At 47.2% G+C, this 18,607-nt stretch overlaps 1 protein-coding gene across 1 annotated transcript in view; it reads right to left on the bottom strand.

Annotated features, from left to right (window-relative positions):
* Window positions 1-18,607, bottom strand: part of LSAMP (limbic system-associated membrane protein) — a 254,221-nt gene continuing 235,614 nt past the window's right edge. The window contains exons 7-8 of the mRNA XM_017814594.1: window positions 17,580-17,615; window positions 1-702 (exon numbers count right to left, since the gene is read on the bottom strand). Coding sequence (XP_017670083.1) covers window positions 605-702; window positions 17,580-17,615 — 134 coding nt within the window. The 3' untranslated portion in view covers window positions 1-604. The remainder of the gene's footprint in view (window positions 703-17,579; window positions 17,616-18,607) is intronic.

Genomic DNA, 18,607 nt, shown 5'->3' on the forward strand with positions numbered 1-18,607 from the left:
TTTTTCTTTTCTCTTTTTTTTTTTTTTTTTTAATTTGTTTTCAAAAGTATGAACTGGCTGAGCATTAGCTCACAAAAATGATCCAGGGCATCCAAAAAGTTAAATGGCTATAGACACCGAAGCAAAGACCTCTTTTGCAAAAGAAAGAAAGAGGAGGAAGGAAGGAAGGAAGGTGAGGAAGTATGGAAAAGAGGAAGGAGGAGAGAAAAGAAAAGGGATCTTCTGTTTGATTGGCTTTATGGGTTTTGTTGGATTGTTTACATTGCAGCATCCTCCGGCGACGCGATCCTTGCTGGTGCCCCATTCTCTCCCTCGGTTCGTGTTGCCTCCTAGACAGTCAGTGACTTGACAGCCGGCTTTTCAGGTTTTGGATTAAATGTTGCTGAGTCTTCTTTGCTGTAATTTTTCCTCTCCCCCCTCTTCACTCCTGAACACACAAAAGTTGTGAAAGAAACAGTCGTCTCTCTCTCTCCCCCCCCTTTTTTCTCTCTCCCCTCTCTTCGCTCTGTCTCCTGTATAACGCATTTTGTTTTGTGTGTTGTTGTCGTTGTCGTGTTGTTTTTTTAATTATTATTAATATTATTATTTTTAATTCTGATTTGTATTAACATTTGCTGAGTAGGCAGAGCAGGGACGCTGCCAGCAGCCACAGTGGGACGGCCAAACTCATGGAGCCGTTGTCTACTCTCCCTGTGCCGGGTCCTGCAGGGTGTGAGAAGGGAGAGAAAAGAAGACAAGATTACACATGGCTGGGTGAGATAGGGATAACACAGGAACACAACACTTCACTCCCGGGCTGGGGCTGCAGGGCACAGCCGCCTTCCCACTTCAGTGAGCTCCCTCCAGCCCAGGTGCAGGCTGCTGCCTGGCAGCTGCTCAGCATGCTCCTTCCCTCTGTCCAACACTCCAATGGCATGTGGTTTTCCCTAAACAACACTCAGGCTGGAGCAAGCGGGAAGGCTCAATCCCGGCTGCTAACCACATCCCATCCTTTGCTGTGCCTCCAGCTGGGAACTGCTGGCCTTCCAACATGAGAACACGGTTCACACCTTTGCAGACACAGCCCCTAGTCACCAGCTCCACAGCTGCCCGCTCTGCCACCTTCCCAGTGGTGGCCCTGAGATGCCAGGACTCCTTGTAATAGTGTGCAGTGGCCAGTGCCTGTCTGCAGCAAGACACCAGCTCCGCAGGAGCTGATTCATCACAGTGGTCTGATCAATAAAACATGGGGCCAACACGCGGACGTCTCCCCTCCCTCATACAGGCTGCACTGCAATTAAGTGTTTCTGAATTGGAGAGAAGGCAGGCTTCGCTACTGTGTTTATGGCCCTGTGACGCGACACCTATGGGGTGAGGGTGCAGGGTATGCCAGGGAGGTTGATTTTTCACAAGGGTGGGAAATGAAGTTGCATATGTGTGCATGCACATCCACAGGCTCTGTCAGAGCAGGCAGGGAGGAGCATGCTGCTGCAGCAACAAATAATGCAGCCTCACTCCAGGAATATTAAGCGCTAACACTCCTGACATCTTCTCATTCATCCACTCATTTATGAGTCCCCTTTTCTGGATGGCTTTAACGGCAGTGATACTGTTTTAAATTCACCCTGCAACACCAGTCTCTGGCAGTCTTTTCTTTATAATAGGCAGGGAGATGTACATGGCTGTGGTTCTGTAAATGCATGCCCGCCATGCATATGTGCACATATGGCTACACATATATGTACATTTTTTTATATGTATATGTACACATGCATGCACACACATGTATATGTACATGCCTGTGTACATGTACACATATACATATAAGTGTATACACATATACATATAAGTGTATACACATATACATATAAGTGTATACAAACACACATATGTTTGTATGTGCAGTGTTTTACACAGAAGAGGTGCAGGAAAATGCTGAAGTGTGGAGATGGGAGATGAGTTCTTGTGTTGGAACTGATTGTGCTGTAGAAGACAGAAGTCATGCTTACTACCATGAGAAGCAAATTCTGATATCTAAGGGATGCCAGAAAAAAAAAAAAGGCCCTGTCGAGGAGAGCCCTGTGAGACCAAAGTGCAACTTGCCCTCTCACAACCTGCAGAGTTTATCAGGCAAAGACCCTCACTCTACTGCGTGGTGCACGGGTGCCACAGGCACGCTCAGCAGCACGTTCACTATTAAACTTGAGCTGGTGACTGAAAGGCAGCAAATCGAAGAAGGATATCTTCAGAGCCTCTGAAATTCTTCAGCACTTTCATTTGTCTGATTTCTTCCTAATGTAGCCTGTTACTAGATTAGCTGTTTGTGCCCCAATTCTATTCTTTCATTATTAAGAAAGTATGTGCTGGACTGTGTGGAAAATTTATATTCCGTCTATGGCTTCTTTTTTCTGCTAGTCCATGCATGTCTTTTGTGGCTTGTCACACAAATCCTACAATACTGTTTTTTTACTCCTTTTTTTGGGTGACAGGAACTTATTTCCCCCTCTGAGATCAGGAACACGTTTAAACTCAGCTACTACCCTTACCTGACCTATGTTTCAGAGAAAACATCTTTCACTGTCAAATAATTGTAGGGAGGCTGTTTGGGACCATTTGCATCCCTTATTGCCAGTGAAGAAGTTCCAAAACATGACTCCTCTGGCCCATCAGATAATCAAGAGCACACCAGGCAGTCTGTGTTGCCCACACAAAATCTTCTGCCATCACATTTTTACTATTTGTCTTAAATACTATTTGTTTTAAATAGTATTTGTTTGAACACATACATTGACATGTATGTAACACATACACACATGGCAGCAATCCTCCTCCTTGTCACTTTTCCAGGGTACCCACACAATCAGAGCCAAAGGCATATGCACCGATGGTGGCTTGCAACTCATATCCAGCACAGCGGAGGTAGAGGGATGTTTGGCCTTGGCTGGGTACTGCTGCCTTGATACATATAAGTGCATAGCTCGGGGTTTGTGAGCTTGGTGGGGGCCAGAGGCATGGCATGGTGTGGCATGGTATGGTAAAGAGATGTCCTTCTGCAACACGTAGGTATAAGAAAGGACACCCAAGGAAACATGGTGTGATGAAGGACTTGGGAGAATGTCAGGCCACTTCTGTTCTGCTTGAGCTTGTGTGTATAAGCTTCAGGGTATCTGACAAGCCAAAACTCCCATCTCCACAGATAAAAAATGGTGCGAGTTACACAGTGTCATGTTTCCCCACTAAGCTCCTGTGAGTGCCAGTGAGGTGGTGAGGCTGCTACAGTCACCTCTTAGGTGCAGTCCTGATCATCTTCTGCACCTCACTTCATGCAAATACCAGCAGCTGTCTGCACCAAGGGGCTGTGTGTAGCTGTGCAGGTGTCGGGCAGAGTTTTATGCTGACTGTGAGGCCTGGCATCCAGTGTGGTCCCTGCATGAAACCCTGGGGGCCACGTGTAATCTCTGGGTTTTACAGCAGAACTGGTTTAAGTACATGCCACGGATGATACATTTACTGTCACATGTACTGCAAAAATGGGGAAAGGTTATAGTTCGATCACAAAATAAAATTCTCGAAGGCTTTTGGGGGGCACTAATTGCTCAAGTGTAATAAAGAGCGAAAATGTAAGAATAAAATGAAATATTAATTTCGAGTGAGATTTTGTGCAGAAAATAGCTCCCATTTTCAATTCACTCTATCACTTTCGCCATTCCTTCCCAGACACAACTTGGGCTTTGACAGCCCACGCTAGCGTGGTGACTCCTCTTTTGTCTCTCCTGCTGTGGGGTGCGTCCGCCTCTGCCGCGGGCACCACGGCACCCACAGGGCCACGGGCGAACGCCCAGCCCCCGCAGCGATCACCGCGCTGCCCAACACGCACGGATGAGCGCTCACCCCCATGCCCCGCACCTGCACGCTACCCTCCCGCAGGGGTGGCCACGCACACGCAGCCGTGCCCATGCCCACAGCCCCCCAGGCCTGCGAAGGCCGGCCCGCCCCGCCCGCAGCCCCGCCGCGCCCCGGCACGCGGTCTCCGGCGCTCCCTGGCGGCCGCCGCCGGAGCCGCCCCCGCCCGGTGCCTCCCGCTGAGACCCCCCAGAAAAGCCCTCGCTCGGCCCGCCTGCGCTCCCCTGCTACATCTCCGCCCGCACCGGGGGCTTCGGGGCTGTCCCTGCGCTCTCCCGCTTCGGTAACCTTGAGCCTGTGGCCTGGGCATTTGCTGCAATATCCCGGGCTAATCACTGCCCGGCCGCAATTGGGAAGCCCTGCCAAGTCCCTGACCCCGCAACAGCTTTCAAGGGAGTGTTCTTCCACCACAGACAGGGAAGGAAATTGAGTTTCTGATGATGATGATTATGAGTGAATATGAATATCTGGCAGCTTTTCACAGATAAACTCCCAGGGGACCCAAGACCCTAAATGCTGACCGAGTCAGATTCCATTAAGCAAATCAAGAAGGAGCAGACGGAAAATCAGCAAGGGCAAAATGACTGCACTGCTCTTCCCTGCTTCAAATGTGAGACATTTCGATACCTGGTGCAGATGCAGGTGGAGCCCTACAGTGCGTCATCATGCTGCAACAACCTCACAGGATGCTGTGCCCTGCATTTCCAAGGGTTTATCTGTGCCACATGTTCACCCTGGGTGATCTGCACTGGTATATACCACAGAATAGCCTTGGCCAAGATTTAGAAAGCTATAGTTCTCTGAGGGCTGAAGAGGACCATGTGGAGTCCCCATCCCACTCCTCTCCCCAAGACCAGGTAACCCTAGCTGCATCCTTAAATTTAACCATGGGAAAAACAGAGCCATGCCACTGACCTTGGTGCTCCTACTCACCTGCATGCGTGTAATGGCCCTGTATACTAGCCCTGCACAGAGAGGTTCCAGGACTCTTTTCCTGACACTTCTGGGAGAACTTCTATGTACTTTTGAGTAGGGATGAGAAGGGGTGGTGAGGCCCTTAAGCATGCGACTTCAGTGATTTCACCTGGTGCCTCACTCCTGAGGCAAACTCTTCCATGCAGCATGAAGTGGAAGAGTTGCTGCATGCTCTCATGTGCAGAGGACTGCAAGCTCGGCTAGCCCAGGTTTCACTGGAGAGGATAGGTATGTATGCTACTATACCATAATTTTCCTGGTATAGCTGTAAAGCTTGTGTGTGTGCATGTGTGTGTGAGATGACTCAACTACTACTCCTACTCCTGTGAAGAGTGTAGGAAAAGACATAGCAAGAAAAATGGTGGGACTTGGATGAGATGGCAGAGGGAGAGGGCAAAAGCAGGGTGCTGCTTCCACTCACAGCAAACCACACTCAGATTGCAAAGCCAAGAGCTGCTCTCTTCCTCAGAAACAGTCTGCCTCTAGGAGAAGCATACCACAAGAAAAGACCTTTGCTGGGTCAGTCCAAAGGTCTTTTCTAACTTTCAGTCCTGTCCCCTGTGGGTGCTGGGTGAGTAGTACATGGCCAGCATGGCCTGCCTCTGGTGCTTCAGAGACATCCTGAGCCAGCAGAAGCTGCACCCCTTGAGAGATTACATGAACTTGTTCAGTCACTTCTGGACTGCCTGAAAACTTCCATATCCACAATCTCCCTTAGCTCTTTAAGGAGCACAGTGGCAGTCAGCTTCCAGCAATGACATTATGGCCACACATTAAATTTGGGTGCTATGTTCTCCTGTGACTTTAGGACCTTGACATTAACATGTGGCCACTACCTGCTACTAATTGCTACCTGAACTGGCTTGATTAAAACTGTCTCAGTCACTCCTTGCTCTGCAGTCTCCTCTGCTGATTACAGGAGAGCCAAGCTAAGAAAACTGCCCAGTGTGGAAAGAATTAGCTGGAGTGTGTTCAGATCTTCCTAGGAAGGGGAGAGATGAGCTTTTAGTCAAGAAAACTGTTAAGAAAGAAACTACCCAGTGTTGAGAGACTGGTGGCCATGGAATGCTCAAATCCTGAATCATAGAACTGCAAGTGTCCCCACTACACCTGGGGCACAGCTCTTACTGAGCCTTCAGTGGATGCTACTTCGGCAGCTGAAAGGCGTGTAGTTGTGAGAGGACTCAGTATGATGCCCCACAAGGCCTCAGCAACTGAGACTCCAGTGGTGCATCCTCTGTGGCAGACTAAGACTTGCTAGCTGCAGAAGTCACTGAGAGGGGGACAGATTTCTGGGGCCTGATCTTTCTCTCCCTGCCTACAAGACTTGAATTTATAGTGCTACAAGGCACTGCAACACACACAGATTCAGCGCCAGTGTCCAAGGTCAGAAGGCTGCTTGGTAGCCCTGTACCTGCCCTACCTCATGGCTAGTGTTGGCCCTTTAAAGCCTACAGTGCCCACTGAAGGCTGGGGGCTGCATGAGGAAGTGATAAACACGTAAGTGCATCTGGGAAGAGGCACAAGAAAAGGCTGCTGTGATGAGAGATATAAGAAGGGGGCAATATGGACTGAGGTGATAGGATGAGCCTTGCACTTGTACCAATGTACAGCAGAGGAAACAATGACAGGGAAGGTCTTCAATTGAAATGGCAATACAGGAATGCTCAGCTCAGGACATGGGAGGAGAGCAAGAGGAGGAGGTGCCAAGGCAGTGTGAGGATGGTGAAATGTAGGGCTTTATGTAAGCACACAGGTTGGATAGGTAAGGAAAACAGGTCCTGGGAGAAGGGGAGATAAAGGAGGAAATTAAGCCCTGATCAGGCACAGGAAAGCAGGGATAGAGGGAGACAGGTAGAGGGGCTGAGGGTGCTTATCAGAAGAGGGCATTAGTACCAGGACTGCAAAGACAGGCAGCCAGTACCAGCTCAGGGTCAGAACTGCAAAAGAAAAAGTGGGGTTTCCTAAGAGCTGTTTAGATATGGATGTGGTGCCCAGTGAAGCTCAAACGCCGACAAGCAGGTAGGAGAAAGGGCAGGAGCAGCGGGTGAAGGAGTGCTGCCAGCGCTGTGGCACCATGCAGGCGAACCGCACTCGCGAACTCCCAGTCTGGCACCTTTCCTTCCCCGGCGGTCTCGGCTGTGCCCCGCAGACACTCAGCAGCAGGTCCGGCCGCTCCCCGCTGGTCCCTCCCTTCCTCCCTCCCTCTCTCCCTCTCTCCTCGCCGGCCACAACCCGCGGCCGCCGCCGCCAATCCGCCGCTCCTTCCCCGCGAGGTGGCAGCCGAGGGCCACGAAACCCAAATACTGTGGGCGCTCCTCCCTCGCGACTCCAGGCAGCCTCCGGACTGGAAACGGCACGGATAACCCCGGGAATAACAGCCAGGGTCAAGGCGGCTCCGCACACCCCCCCGGTAAAACCCCCGGGTACCATCCTGAGGGAAAGGTGCCAGCCCTGCACGCTCCGAGCCACTGCTGCCCCAAGCAGCACCCTACGGCCACGTTTATGTGGCACGGAATCTGATCCCTCACCGGCCTGCATCTCTCCACAACCACCATGCATCAGCCTCCCTGGTAACACTCCTTTGGGGGCAGATCTGACCTACTGGTTGATTGTAACCATAAAACCCATGACATCTACCACTAAGGCAGCAGAAATTGAGGTTGCAGGGGTAGGTGGTGAAGTTTGTAAATCATTCTACTTATTATTCTTATGATGGGCCCCTGGCATACGAATGACATGGACCTGTTGGACTGAGTCCAGAGAAAGGCCATGAAGATGCCTAGAGGGGCTGGACTACCTCTCCTAAGGACCACCTAAGACAGGCTGAGAGAGTTGGGGTTTTTCAGCCTGGAGAAGACTCCGAGGAGACCTCATTGCAGCCTTCCAGTAGCTAAAAGGGGTTGACGAGCTGAAGAGGGACTTTCTGTAAGGGCATGTAGTTGTAGGAGGTAAAGGTCTTAAACTGAAAGAGGGTACATTTAGATTGTATATAAGGAAGAAATTCTTCACTATGAGAGTAGTGAGTCATTCACAGAAGATGTGGATGCCCTATCCCTGGGGGTGTTCAAGGCCAGGTTGGAGGAGACTTTGAGCACTGTGGTCTAGTGGAAAGTGTCCCAGGCCACAGCAGGGGACTTGGAACTAGGTGATCTTCAAGGTCCCTTCCAACTGAAGACATTCTACGATTCTACTTTCTCCACACAGATGCTTCTTCTGTCTCCTCACTCCCTCCAGCTTCCTTTTGTAACACCAACAGGGCCCATTAGAGAGGGAGATGGAGGCTGTGGCATGACATGTAACCCTTGCTCAAGAGGCAAATGAGGCCAGATGTGTAAGCAAAGCCACAAGTTCACCAGGTTGCACAGAGACATGTCTCCAAATGTAAGCACCATGATCATCACCATCAGACACTGAACCCATGACTTTCAAGATTCCTAACACAGGCCTTTAAAAACAGCCATTTGAGTTGCAAGCAGAAAGCAAATACATTCCTGATCCAAATCCAGAGGGAAAAAATCACCCATCCATCTACATGTTTCACACTCATATTCACCAATATAAAATATTCTACTGGCTCTTGGGTCCCATCATCTGCGTAAACTGAAATGCAGGCAGGAGAAGAGACAGCAGCTGGCAGTTTTTCTCATATTTACATTAACAAGACACCAGGCTTGATGTATCTGTAGTGCTGATGGAGGAGAGCCCACAGAGGAGTTTCAAAGGGTATCAGAGAGCTACTGGTTCCTTGTTTGCTTTGGGGAATCTGCCCTTGGGATCCTGTCAAAGAGCATGGTGTAACACCTTGTGTTAGAGGCAATCACTCCCCATTAGTTTCTGAATGGAAGTGAGCCAGAAAGCAGCATGGGATGGGCTAGGAGAACTTGTCTGTCATGGGAAGGAAGGAGTGATGGTATAACAAGTATAGCCAGCCTGCTGTTTTTCCAAGGTGCTGCTCACACTGACTGGCTTTGGGCTCCATGCTATTGATAGGCTGCCTCTACTTACAGCAAAGGCTGGAGTCCTGCTTCTTGAGTGAACAAAACCACCAAAATGAGGGAGGGATGGGAAAACCCCCCCACACCTCTAAAGGAGAAGGCATGAGGGAAAGAGGATGTAGAGGATGTGCATCATACAGGTGTCTCTATCCTCTCATTCCCTGGGGCCTGAAGGAGGTCTTAGGGTTTACACTTGCCAGATTCTGAGCAGGAAGTAATTTTTCCTAGTCTGTTGACTCTCCTGCCAAGGCTTCAGAAGATGAAATCTTTATTATCATGGAGGCTTAAAAGGGAGGAATACTGTTAATTCCATTTTCAAGGTCATACTTTGAAAGTTATTAATTTCTTTCTTCCAGGGCTTTGCACTCTACTCTGAGGCTTTAGGGATTACCAGTTTCTACTTACTGGGGTTCATTTGGGGCTTTTTTCTTACTCCTTTCCTGTTCCTCCCCGCTCCTCTTTGAGAAAAAGATACGTTTTTTCCCTCCCTGTTCTCAGTGTTGAAATACTTTGTTCATTGCCTGCTCGTTCCCCATTGTCACTATCAGTTCTGCTCCTGTAATTAAAACTTGATTGTGACTGCAGTGGCAATAGGCTGGCTTTCCTAGAGGTGGAAGTACCACTGTGTAAACTAGGGAGGATGCCCTCCAGCAACTCTCCAACAAGATTAAGGAAATGTCTCTGGTGTCTATCAATCTTTGCACTCGGTTTAATGTATTTGAGAATTTGCTCGTGCTTTTTTAGCACTGAGCAGTTCTTCCCCATGTTTTGGAGCTCATTCATGGTGTACTAAGTACTCATCTATCACACCTTATGTCTGAGAGAAGATTCATTCTGTAATGCAGCTCACTCATCCTTCCCTAAGGTCTAAAGAATATCCCTGAAATTGTATTTCTCAGTGTCTTTCTGAGAAGGTCGTGGTGTTCAAGACTGGATGCTTACACCATTTATCCTGAAGCTGGTTTACAGTAATCTTAGTCTAAAATTGAACTGTTATCCTGACCAGTGAGGCTGGTGGTAGCTAGAAGACAACCTGTGTTTCAAGGTTACACAGATCTTTCATCATCAAGTCTGTCCTGTGTATATAAAAAAGTGCCAAGTTTTTTTTCACAGCTGAAGAAATAGTTCTCCCACTCTTTCCATTTCCCTAGCAACTGGAGATGTAAGGAAAAAAAAACCAAACACAAAAAAACCCAACACTTGGCAAATGACTGATACAAAATCAGATACTTAAAACTGCATAGTCTTCAAATCACTTACTGAAGACTCTTATTCTACAAGCAAAACATCCAAAAAACCCACATAGCGCAGATTTTTTTACAGGCCATAATGGAGAAGATCTGAGCTTTTTCTGCTTTTTACTTTCCTAAAATAAAGCAGTTTCTCCCCTGCTCACCTCTCAAGCACATGTGTAGGGCACAGAAGATCAAAGGTGATGCCAGCACATAACCTGGTGTCTTAATAGAGGATAAACAGCATAGCTCCCCTCATCCAGAGCACACACAGCCCTAGGAAGCAGGTTTGCTAATTGGAGGCTCTGGAACCTCTTGAAAAATTAATGGTTTCATCAGCTTCATGTCTGTTTGTTTATTTACTTTTTCTCTGCTATGGTTTCCTACAAGCTTTGCTGGATATATGGCATGGGAAAGATTTGAGTGGCTGTGGACAGAAATGAAGAGGGGGGGACATACCTAAGGGTGACTGGAGAGCGGAGCAGAAGGAGAACTAAATGGGGGCGGAGAGTGACCAGCATGCTTGAGGTTACTCTGGTACTAAAATCCAGTCATATTACAGTCTGCCCTTCCTACCTTTCTCTAGTACCTGCAGTACAGTGTCCCCCCCAGCCTGTCCTTGTGGTCTTCTTAGGGCTATCACTCCTTTCTGGGTACTCCCTTGCAGTGAGCTTAGCAGAGACCAACCCTTGTCCCCATCTCTCCTTTCCTGGGAGTGGAACAAAATAGGAGGAGGTTTAAGCTAGCCTTTGTCAAAGGTTGCTTCTGAACAATGGGCAGTACAGGGCCTTTATCATAGGAACACTCTTAACAAGCCTGTGTGCTCCTTTCAGCATTTCAATGAGTTAGAGATGTCATGAGAATCAAGCTGGGCCCACAGGCTGGTGTATGTCCTTAAAGTGTGGGGTCTAAGTAAATATTGCTTTGTGTTCTCATCAATGTATGGATATGTCTGTGTGTTTGTAATTCCAGAGTGAGAATCCTGGTCACCTTAACACCCTAACAGTGCAAGCATGGTTTTAATACCTGTTCCAGGCCTGGGAAAAGCCAGAGCAGAAAGCCATTGTGGCTTCCCACAACCCATTCCCAGACCAGTAATTAAACAGGGAAAGTTAATACAGCTTACACAGGCAGCTGAGCAGGCCTTCAGCTGGATGAGTTGGAGGAATGGAAAAGATGCTGGAAGCTACTCCTGTTCCTCCTTTGGATGTTCCAGGGTGCCTGGAAATTGCTTGGTGGCTATGGGATGTGCATGCATAGGGTGCCTGTGGTGATCTGGCTTAGAAGTGTAAGCACGGATCACTGTGCCTGCGTACCTGCAACATCTACTGCAGAGGCTGCCTGACTGGACCTCGCTGGAGCTATGCTGGTTATAGCACATCCTTCTCCACGGCCTGACCCCGTGCTCCCGTCCATGCATCCACTCCCCAAACTGCAGAGGGACATGCAGGCAATGCTGGGGAAGGGGCAAGCGCAATTCTCCTTTGCCCAGCTTGCCACGAGGCCTCTCCCTTTTGCAGGGGAGCTCTGCTGTCAGACCGGCTCTCACATGGAAGGGAAGGCCTACCAGGAGTGCTGTGTTTTTTCTGCAAGCCTGATTTCTTTGGAATGGTTGGGTTTTTTCCCCATGCATCCCCTCCCTCCCAAATCCCACACCTCCCTTCTCCTTTCTGGTTGTTTTTGTTTTTACAGAGAGCGCTTAGACAGCTGTATTAATCATGCAAGCCTAGCCATGTGTAATGTGCTTTATCAACAGCAGTGCAGACACTGAATGGCAACTGGTTCACAAGCAGGCCCGGTGCACTGCCTGAGCTGGGAAGATAAACCTGCTGCTTCCCAAACCAACTTACCGTCACGCGTTAGTGAATGGAGAGACTGTTCACTTAGGACAATAACCAGAGGGGAGGCCAACTTGTTAGGAAAATTCTTGAGTGGTTTACACTGGAAAGGCAAGGGGGGGGAAGGAGGATGAAGGTGGAAATTACTCTTTGATTATTTTCTCACAGGGGCTGGAGGAATTTTTGTGTGTGTGTAAGGATTAAATCAAGACAACAGTGGCTGTTCTCCATCCTCCTCGCTGCCCTCCACACTTGGGTTCCAGTCAGCCTGTATGGCAGCTCAACATGAGAAATAAGGAGAGCAAGGATTTCAGTACACCTGCTGTGCCGTGGGGATAAGTTGCCTTCAACACGTCTAAGGAGGAAGGTCCAGTTGATGACTTCAAAAGCTCATCCAACATACAGATGATATCAGACTCTGAGTGTCCTCTGGTCTGGGAATATCTGGCTCAGGAGGGTTATAGCCTGCCTGAGCTCTGTTCTGCAGGGTAATCTGTCCATGCTACAATGCTGACACTGTAAGTGTCCTTATCTGACAACTGATTTTCCACAGCAGTCGCTCTTCCATGGGTTTGTTTCTAATCTTTGCAGTTCAGTTGTGTGTTTTCTCCCCCACTGGTTCCACCCAACCTCTACTCTCCCACCTGACTGCTGTGCCCTGATCTCTCTTCCACAGTGTTTTTCTGTGTGGATGCAAAGCCACACCAGTGACTACACAGACCTTGAAATGCCTTCCCACTGCAAGGGCCCAGCTGGGAGGAATATCTTTCTGGGACTTCTAATCTCAGTTCCTACCCTCTGCTGGCGCTCTTCCTCACTCACTGGATCCTCCACAGCACTGCTACAATGCAAATATATGCAACCCAAGGCTCATTTTGGAATAAATCAATCTAAATTAAAATTAATGAACAAAAAGTACAGAAACAGATCAAGCAATAAAGCCATTTCTCTTTCTTTCCCCCTGTGTTTCTCTTTTTCTTTCAGAAAGCTCATTTCTTTTCTCTACGCTTTTTTTGGTGGGGGGAAGAAGCAGACTGGTTTTTAATTTTTTTAAAGAAATCTCAACAAACAGAAGCTGTCTGTTGCTATTCAGAAAAACCCCACCAAGCAATGTTGGTAGCTGTAGTAACAAATAATTCTTGGCATTTCTATTTTCCCTAAGATGCTGTTTCTGGCTACATCTATACTACTCCCTCTTGGAAGACACAATCATCACCATTGACTTTGATATTATTCACTTTAAACCACACAGTCAAAATAAAATACAGTGCTATCCCTTGCCTGGTACCTATAAAATAGCAAGAAGCAATTAATATTATATTGGCTGCCTGCCTTCACCCTGTCTTGTCCTTCCTCTTCCCTTGGCCTGAAACCCCCACAGGCCTGGCACCCAGTGGGCAGCACTGGCAGGGACAGACACTGACTGATCAGCAAGAGAAGCTGGGTCTGTCTGAGCGTCCACTCTGCAGAGCCAATCCCTTCTGCACTCCCTAAATGGAGAATGAGTTCTTTGGAAAACCTGGCTGGAACCACCAGTGAGAAGCGAGGAGAACCATGAGTTGCGCTTCCCGCCCAGGGTCATGGGTGTTATCAGCTGCCAAAGTGAGGCATGCTCTGAGTAGTCAGGCACACATCACTGTGGAGTGACCAGAACAGCTGAACTGTGGCCCTCAAATGCCTTAGAATTTATGGAAATACCAGATTTGCACATGGCTCCAAATATGCCCTCCTGTGCTTGGTCCCTATGACCATTATTTTCCCCTGCTCTTTATTTTTTTTCTCTATTTCTCTGTCAAGATCACAATCAGGCAAGATTGTCTATTTTGGCCTGTTCATGCTATGGCTTCCCCAGCTCTGCCAACTAGTTTGTTGCACAGGTTTGAAGGCTTGGATTTTCACTGACCCTTTCTTGGAGCTCAGATGAGGAAGCACCCTCTGGCCTCAGTGAAGAGAACTCCAGAGATGGATGGGTTCTTTAGCTGGTTGTATTGGGAGGGCTGGATTCTGCAGACTGTTCCCACACCACTGCCTAGTCAGCAAAACCCCATAACATGTTAATCCTTTACAGTCTGTAGTCTCTGTTGTAAACCCTCATGCTTCTCTCCTTAGTTTTGAAATACTCAGATGTTCATCTTTTGACCAAAGCAGACCCCGCTGACACAAGAGCTGCAGGCTCAGCAGAACTGGCAGGGTCATGCACTAGAGAAAGCAAAAGGGGAGCAGGGATGGGTGGAGGTCACCACTGCAACAGATGAGCTTTCTTCTCCACAGCCAGGACCTCCATAAAGAGGAAAGAGGACTGAGAGAGTATTAGAAAGAAAGATGCTCTCTGGTCATCAAACTCAAATGAACATCTCTCTCCCCCAGCTCCCACCCACCTGATGAAGGCATTAGTGACAGTACAGGCTACATGGGCTACAGCTAATGGAGACTATCTACAATCTACAGCCATACAGGGTCATTCTCCGATCAGTGCACGTTTTGGCAGAAAGACAGAACTGGTCATTCTCCTTTTCCCTCCCCCTCCACTAATTGCTAACATACTACTGCTATAAATCTTTTGTCAACCAGTTGATGGCCATGATTTTGTCTGTTCAGGCCCCAAAGACTGACACGCTTGTTGCCCTTGAGCAGCTCTGGATGTGCTCCTTTCTGGGAGCACATCTCCCTTGCAGAGCTCCCAGGGCATCAAGCTAAGAAAGCCTCAATGCTGAGAAAGCCTCTAGTTAGCCTGTGGTAAGCCCTCATCACAAAACTCCTGTGAGGAAGACTCACAGGTTTTGAAGCCCATTAGTCTGGCTAAGCCATTCTGATGTGGACACTAGGTGATATTCACAGGGGAGGGACTCTATGCTCAAAGGGCTGAGGACAAGGGACAATGGAGGACAAAGACGGAGCTAGTGCTATAATTGTATCAGAACCCTTAGTGCTTCAACAGTGACCACACTTGCTCTGTCATTGGCAGATCTGATGGGGAATGAGCAAATTCTCCTTTTCAAGAAGAAAAACCCTTTTGAAAAGGCACCTGATGATGCAGTAAGGCCTTTGCTTTGTGACAGCCAGGTCTTGTGTCAGCCCATTAAAACATGATGTTACAATGCAGACATGAAGATGTGGCATCATCACAGAAGACATTTCAAGGCAGTTGAAGTGCCTGGCTGCAAAATTAAGAGGGCTGGAAAAATTACCAAAGGACAAGTCAGTTGAGAGCTGAATCAGCTGGGCTCCACCAGCCTTTTAGGAAACTGCCTCATCAAATTCAAGTCCCATTTGTTTAGTTGAATGGGCTGCTTCTGAGTCTCCAGCCTGCCTGAAAGCAAGATATTTCCACAGCAGCTAGCTAATGATAGCTGCTTCATCTCAAAACATCTTCCTTTTAAATTAATGCTCAAAGCCTCACAGGGCAGGGAAGTGTTACTGAGGATTAAGAGAAATGGAAATTAAGCGAAAAAGAGGAACAAGGCTGTGAATTTGGTCATTGAGGAGATGCTTATTTGAGAGCTGTGGACTACATCTCAGAACGTCAACTCATAGGGAGGAAAAGGTCTAACAAGAAAATGTTATGCCCAAGGTTTCTTTGAAGGTGAACAGCAAAGTAAAAGCACATGTTGAGATAAGCACCAGTATCTGTGCTGACGGCCCACACTGCAGAAGCTGGTAGGGGCTTTCAGAAAACAGGTCGAGAGTATTTAAACTCTACTTTCCCCCTCTGCAAAATCCTCTAAGTGTGTCCTGGATCACTGGAGATATACCATCATTTGGCACCACAAATTCCTGGAGACTCCTCACAGAAGTGATGTCGCACCAGGATGTCCTTCAAGATGATCTCAGGAGACTGGGGAGCAGTAAAAAAATAACAGCTTCAAAGAGAGAGAGGGTAGTGTTTTAAAGGATAGACTAAAGCTGTGCAGGATGGCCTTGGCAACTTGATTAGGAGGTGTATTTGTAATGGGAATCCTGGCCTTGCTTACTCACAGATTTTGCTTTATCATTAAGGTTAATAGGCTACTAATTCAAAACCAGCTGTAAACAGGACTGCCTATGAAAAAAATTAACACTGCCTGCCTGTGGAATTTAAGGATATATAATAAAAATAATCATAAAACCAAAGAACCCTGGGTTTTTCATCAGACAAAAATATTTGTCATTGAAAATTCTGCTTAAAAAAATAGCACCTAAAATTGGAATACTCCTCAAAACCTTATATCCTAAACAGCCTCAGCAACTTTAATTTCATATCCCAGCACAAGTTTCATTTGCAATACATATAATAATGGTGTTTAATTGGATTTATTTTTCCACACTAGGTTCCCAATGGCCTACTTTACTCCTTTCCTCAGCTCCTTGAATGTTATTTACAAATCACTCTCTGGGATTTAATTTTAATGGTAGCCTAATTTCTACCTCTCCCCTCATTTTTTTTTTTGTAGGTACTTTTCTTTAATTGTATTTGTGGATTTGCCTTTTAAATAGGCAGTTGTGACTATATCCTGAACCTGAATAAGTTGCCAAGAGCAGAGCTTGATTTGAAAACGGCAGAGTGGTTAAATGGAGCTGGTGTAACACTCAGCATTTATTGTTCTTTGCATGGCAGTACCTGCAGGTGCTTTGTTCAAGCAGGTGCTCTTTTGCAAAACAACATGGGTTCCTAATAACACTCTACCCCAAAGCTCTGCGCAGACATTAACAATTTAGGTCTCTGAGCATCCCATGAGTTGAGTGCATCTTCATCATATGGCAGTAAAACAAAGATACTGAGGGGCTCTAGGCCAAGATTTTTTTAAGTGAACGCAGGGACTCGCTGTCTTACTGTTGATTTAGTTTCAAACACCACTTTCAAATGCCGCAGCCTGCTTTCTGGAAATGCCTGGTTTCTGTGCTGTATCAGAATCTCAAGGTCACAACCAAGCCCCAAGTGTCATGTGGATGTTGGGGCAACAATGCCAGGACCTGAGGCATGACTGGGCAGCACAGACACAACATCCAGACTCTGTTTTCTGGTGGGAAAACCACACAGACTCTGTTTTGCCTTCACACCTTCTTCCCTTGGAATAAAGCAGACAGTAACACCTCACCATGCCTCTTTACATGCTCTCTGCATCAAATGCAGGACTACGTGACTGGCAGACTTGGAGCAGTGTGACAAAAGATTCAGAAAACAATGTGTTTTCCTGTGGATGCAGTTGCATCTAGCTGCACAACTAGAATGAAAAAACCTTCTGGCAGCATTTTCAGTTTTAGCTTTTCACTTGTCCCTTCTACTGTCTCTGCAAAATTTTAGCTCTGCTTATGCTTTTGATCCAAATCTGAACAAGTGGGCAAAGACAGCTTAGGATGGAAATATACATTACGTGTAGGTCTGCAGACAAAGTGAACCTCACTGAAAACTGTCCAGACCTGCATGACAACACAATGTCACTGCTCAAAGTTTGGCTAAAGGTTGATTGTTGCTGTTCCATTGATTGTTTTTTTGAAAAGAGAGGGGGAAAGAGGAAGGTGAGCAGAAAAGACAAAATGACATGTAAATGAAAAGGGAAAGCCCTTATTTTCCTGCATTTCTGAGCCGTTTTGCCCATCACTAACTCTGAGCACTTGTCAGGATGACGGAGAATGACCCGGCTAAAGAGCTACTTCAACATAAAACATATACTGACCTGGAAAAGGATTGGGGAGTGTGGGTAAAACTCGTTCTAAGGGGGGAAAAAAAACAATAAGCAACATGCAGGAGAAAAGGACAAGCCACTTTTCACACCAAGCAAGCAGCAGATACAAACCTGATGGAGTTGTCCATCCCCAAATTAGATGAACTAGAGTAGGTTTCATATACAGAGCATTTTGCTAGCAACACGCCTAATACACATCAACAACCCCTGGGACTAGGAGTCAGAGAGAAGTCATTTGAAAAACTAAACAAATAACAGCCACACAGCAAGAGGGATTAAGCATCTGCAGTGAAGGTAATTGAAGTTGATGGGCCATATCTTCCCTCTGACTTTCAAGACCACTCATGTCATCATTCTGCAATTCTTCTTAGCTACACCTCTTTCTGGAAGCTAGTCTTGGAAGAGAGGTGCGTTGTGGAAGTCCTCCATGGGTAGTTGCTGCCTCCCCAGAACCTTCTCCACAATGAATTTCTTCCCAGTGACAGGTCCCCTGAGGATCTGTGCATGGGAGCAATCACCGTGCAGAATCCTTCTTTAGAGTTTTGTTCCTCAGAAAGGAACAGAGTTTTTGCACTCATCATAATCCAGTTGTACCCAGAGCCTGCTGTCTTGTTTATAGGGTTTTTACAACGTGTCCTCATTATATGTCACAGCAGGACTTTGTTGTACGTCACTGCTGACTTCACAGTTTGCTTCTTCCACGAAAGGATCCCAAAAGAATTGCACTGACAGTATCAGAGACTTGAGTCTGAGGCTAACAGTATTAGTAGTCTGAGGCTAACAGTAGTGTTAATTCTGCTTCACAGATGGTGCAGTTGATGCACAGAGCAAGGAAGCAATTTGCCCATGGTCAAATGCTGAACTGTTGGCAGAGCCAGGCATAGAACCAAGAATACAAGGTCCCCAGGCTTGACTCTGAAGAGTCAAGTTCATTGCCTTCAGAACTTGCTGGATGCCTTGTACTAAGTTCCTGCTCATGGACTGATCCATAGGTACACACACATTTAGCTGCAACAGAT

Source organism: Lepidothrix coronata, unplaced genomic scaffold (assembly GCF_001604755.1).
Source record: "Lepidothrix coronata isolate B3197 unplaced genomic scaffold, Lepidothrix_coronata-1.0 Scaffold46, whole genome shotgun sequence".
NCBI lineage: Eukaryota > Metazoa > Chordata > Aves > Passeriformes > Pipridae > Lepidothrix > Lepidothrix coronata.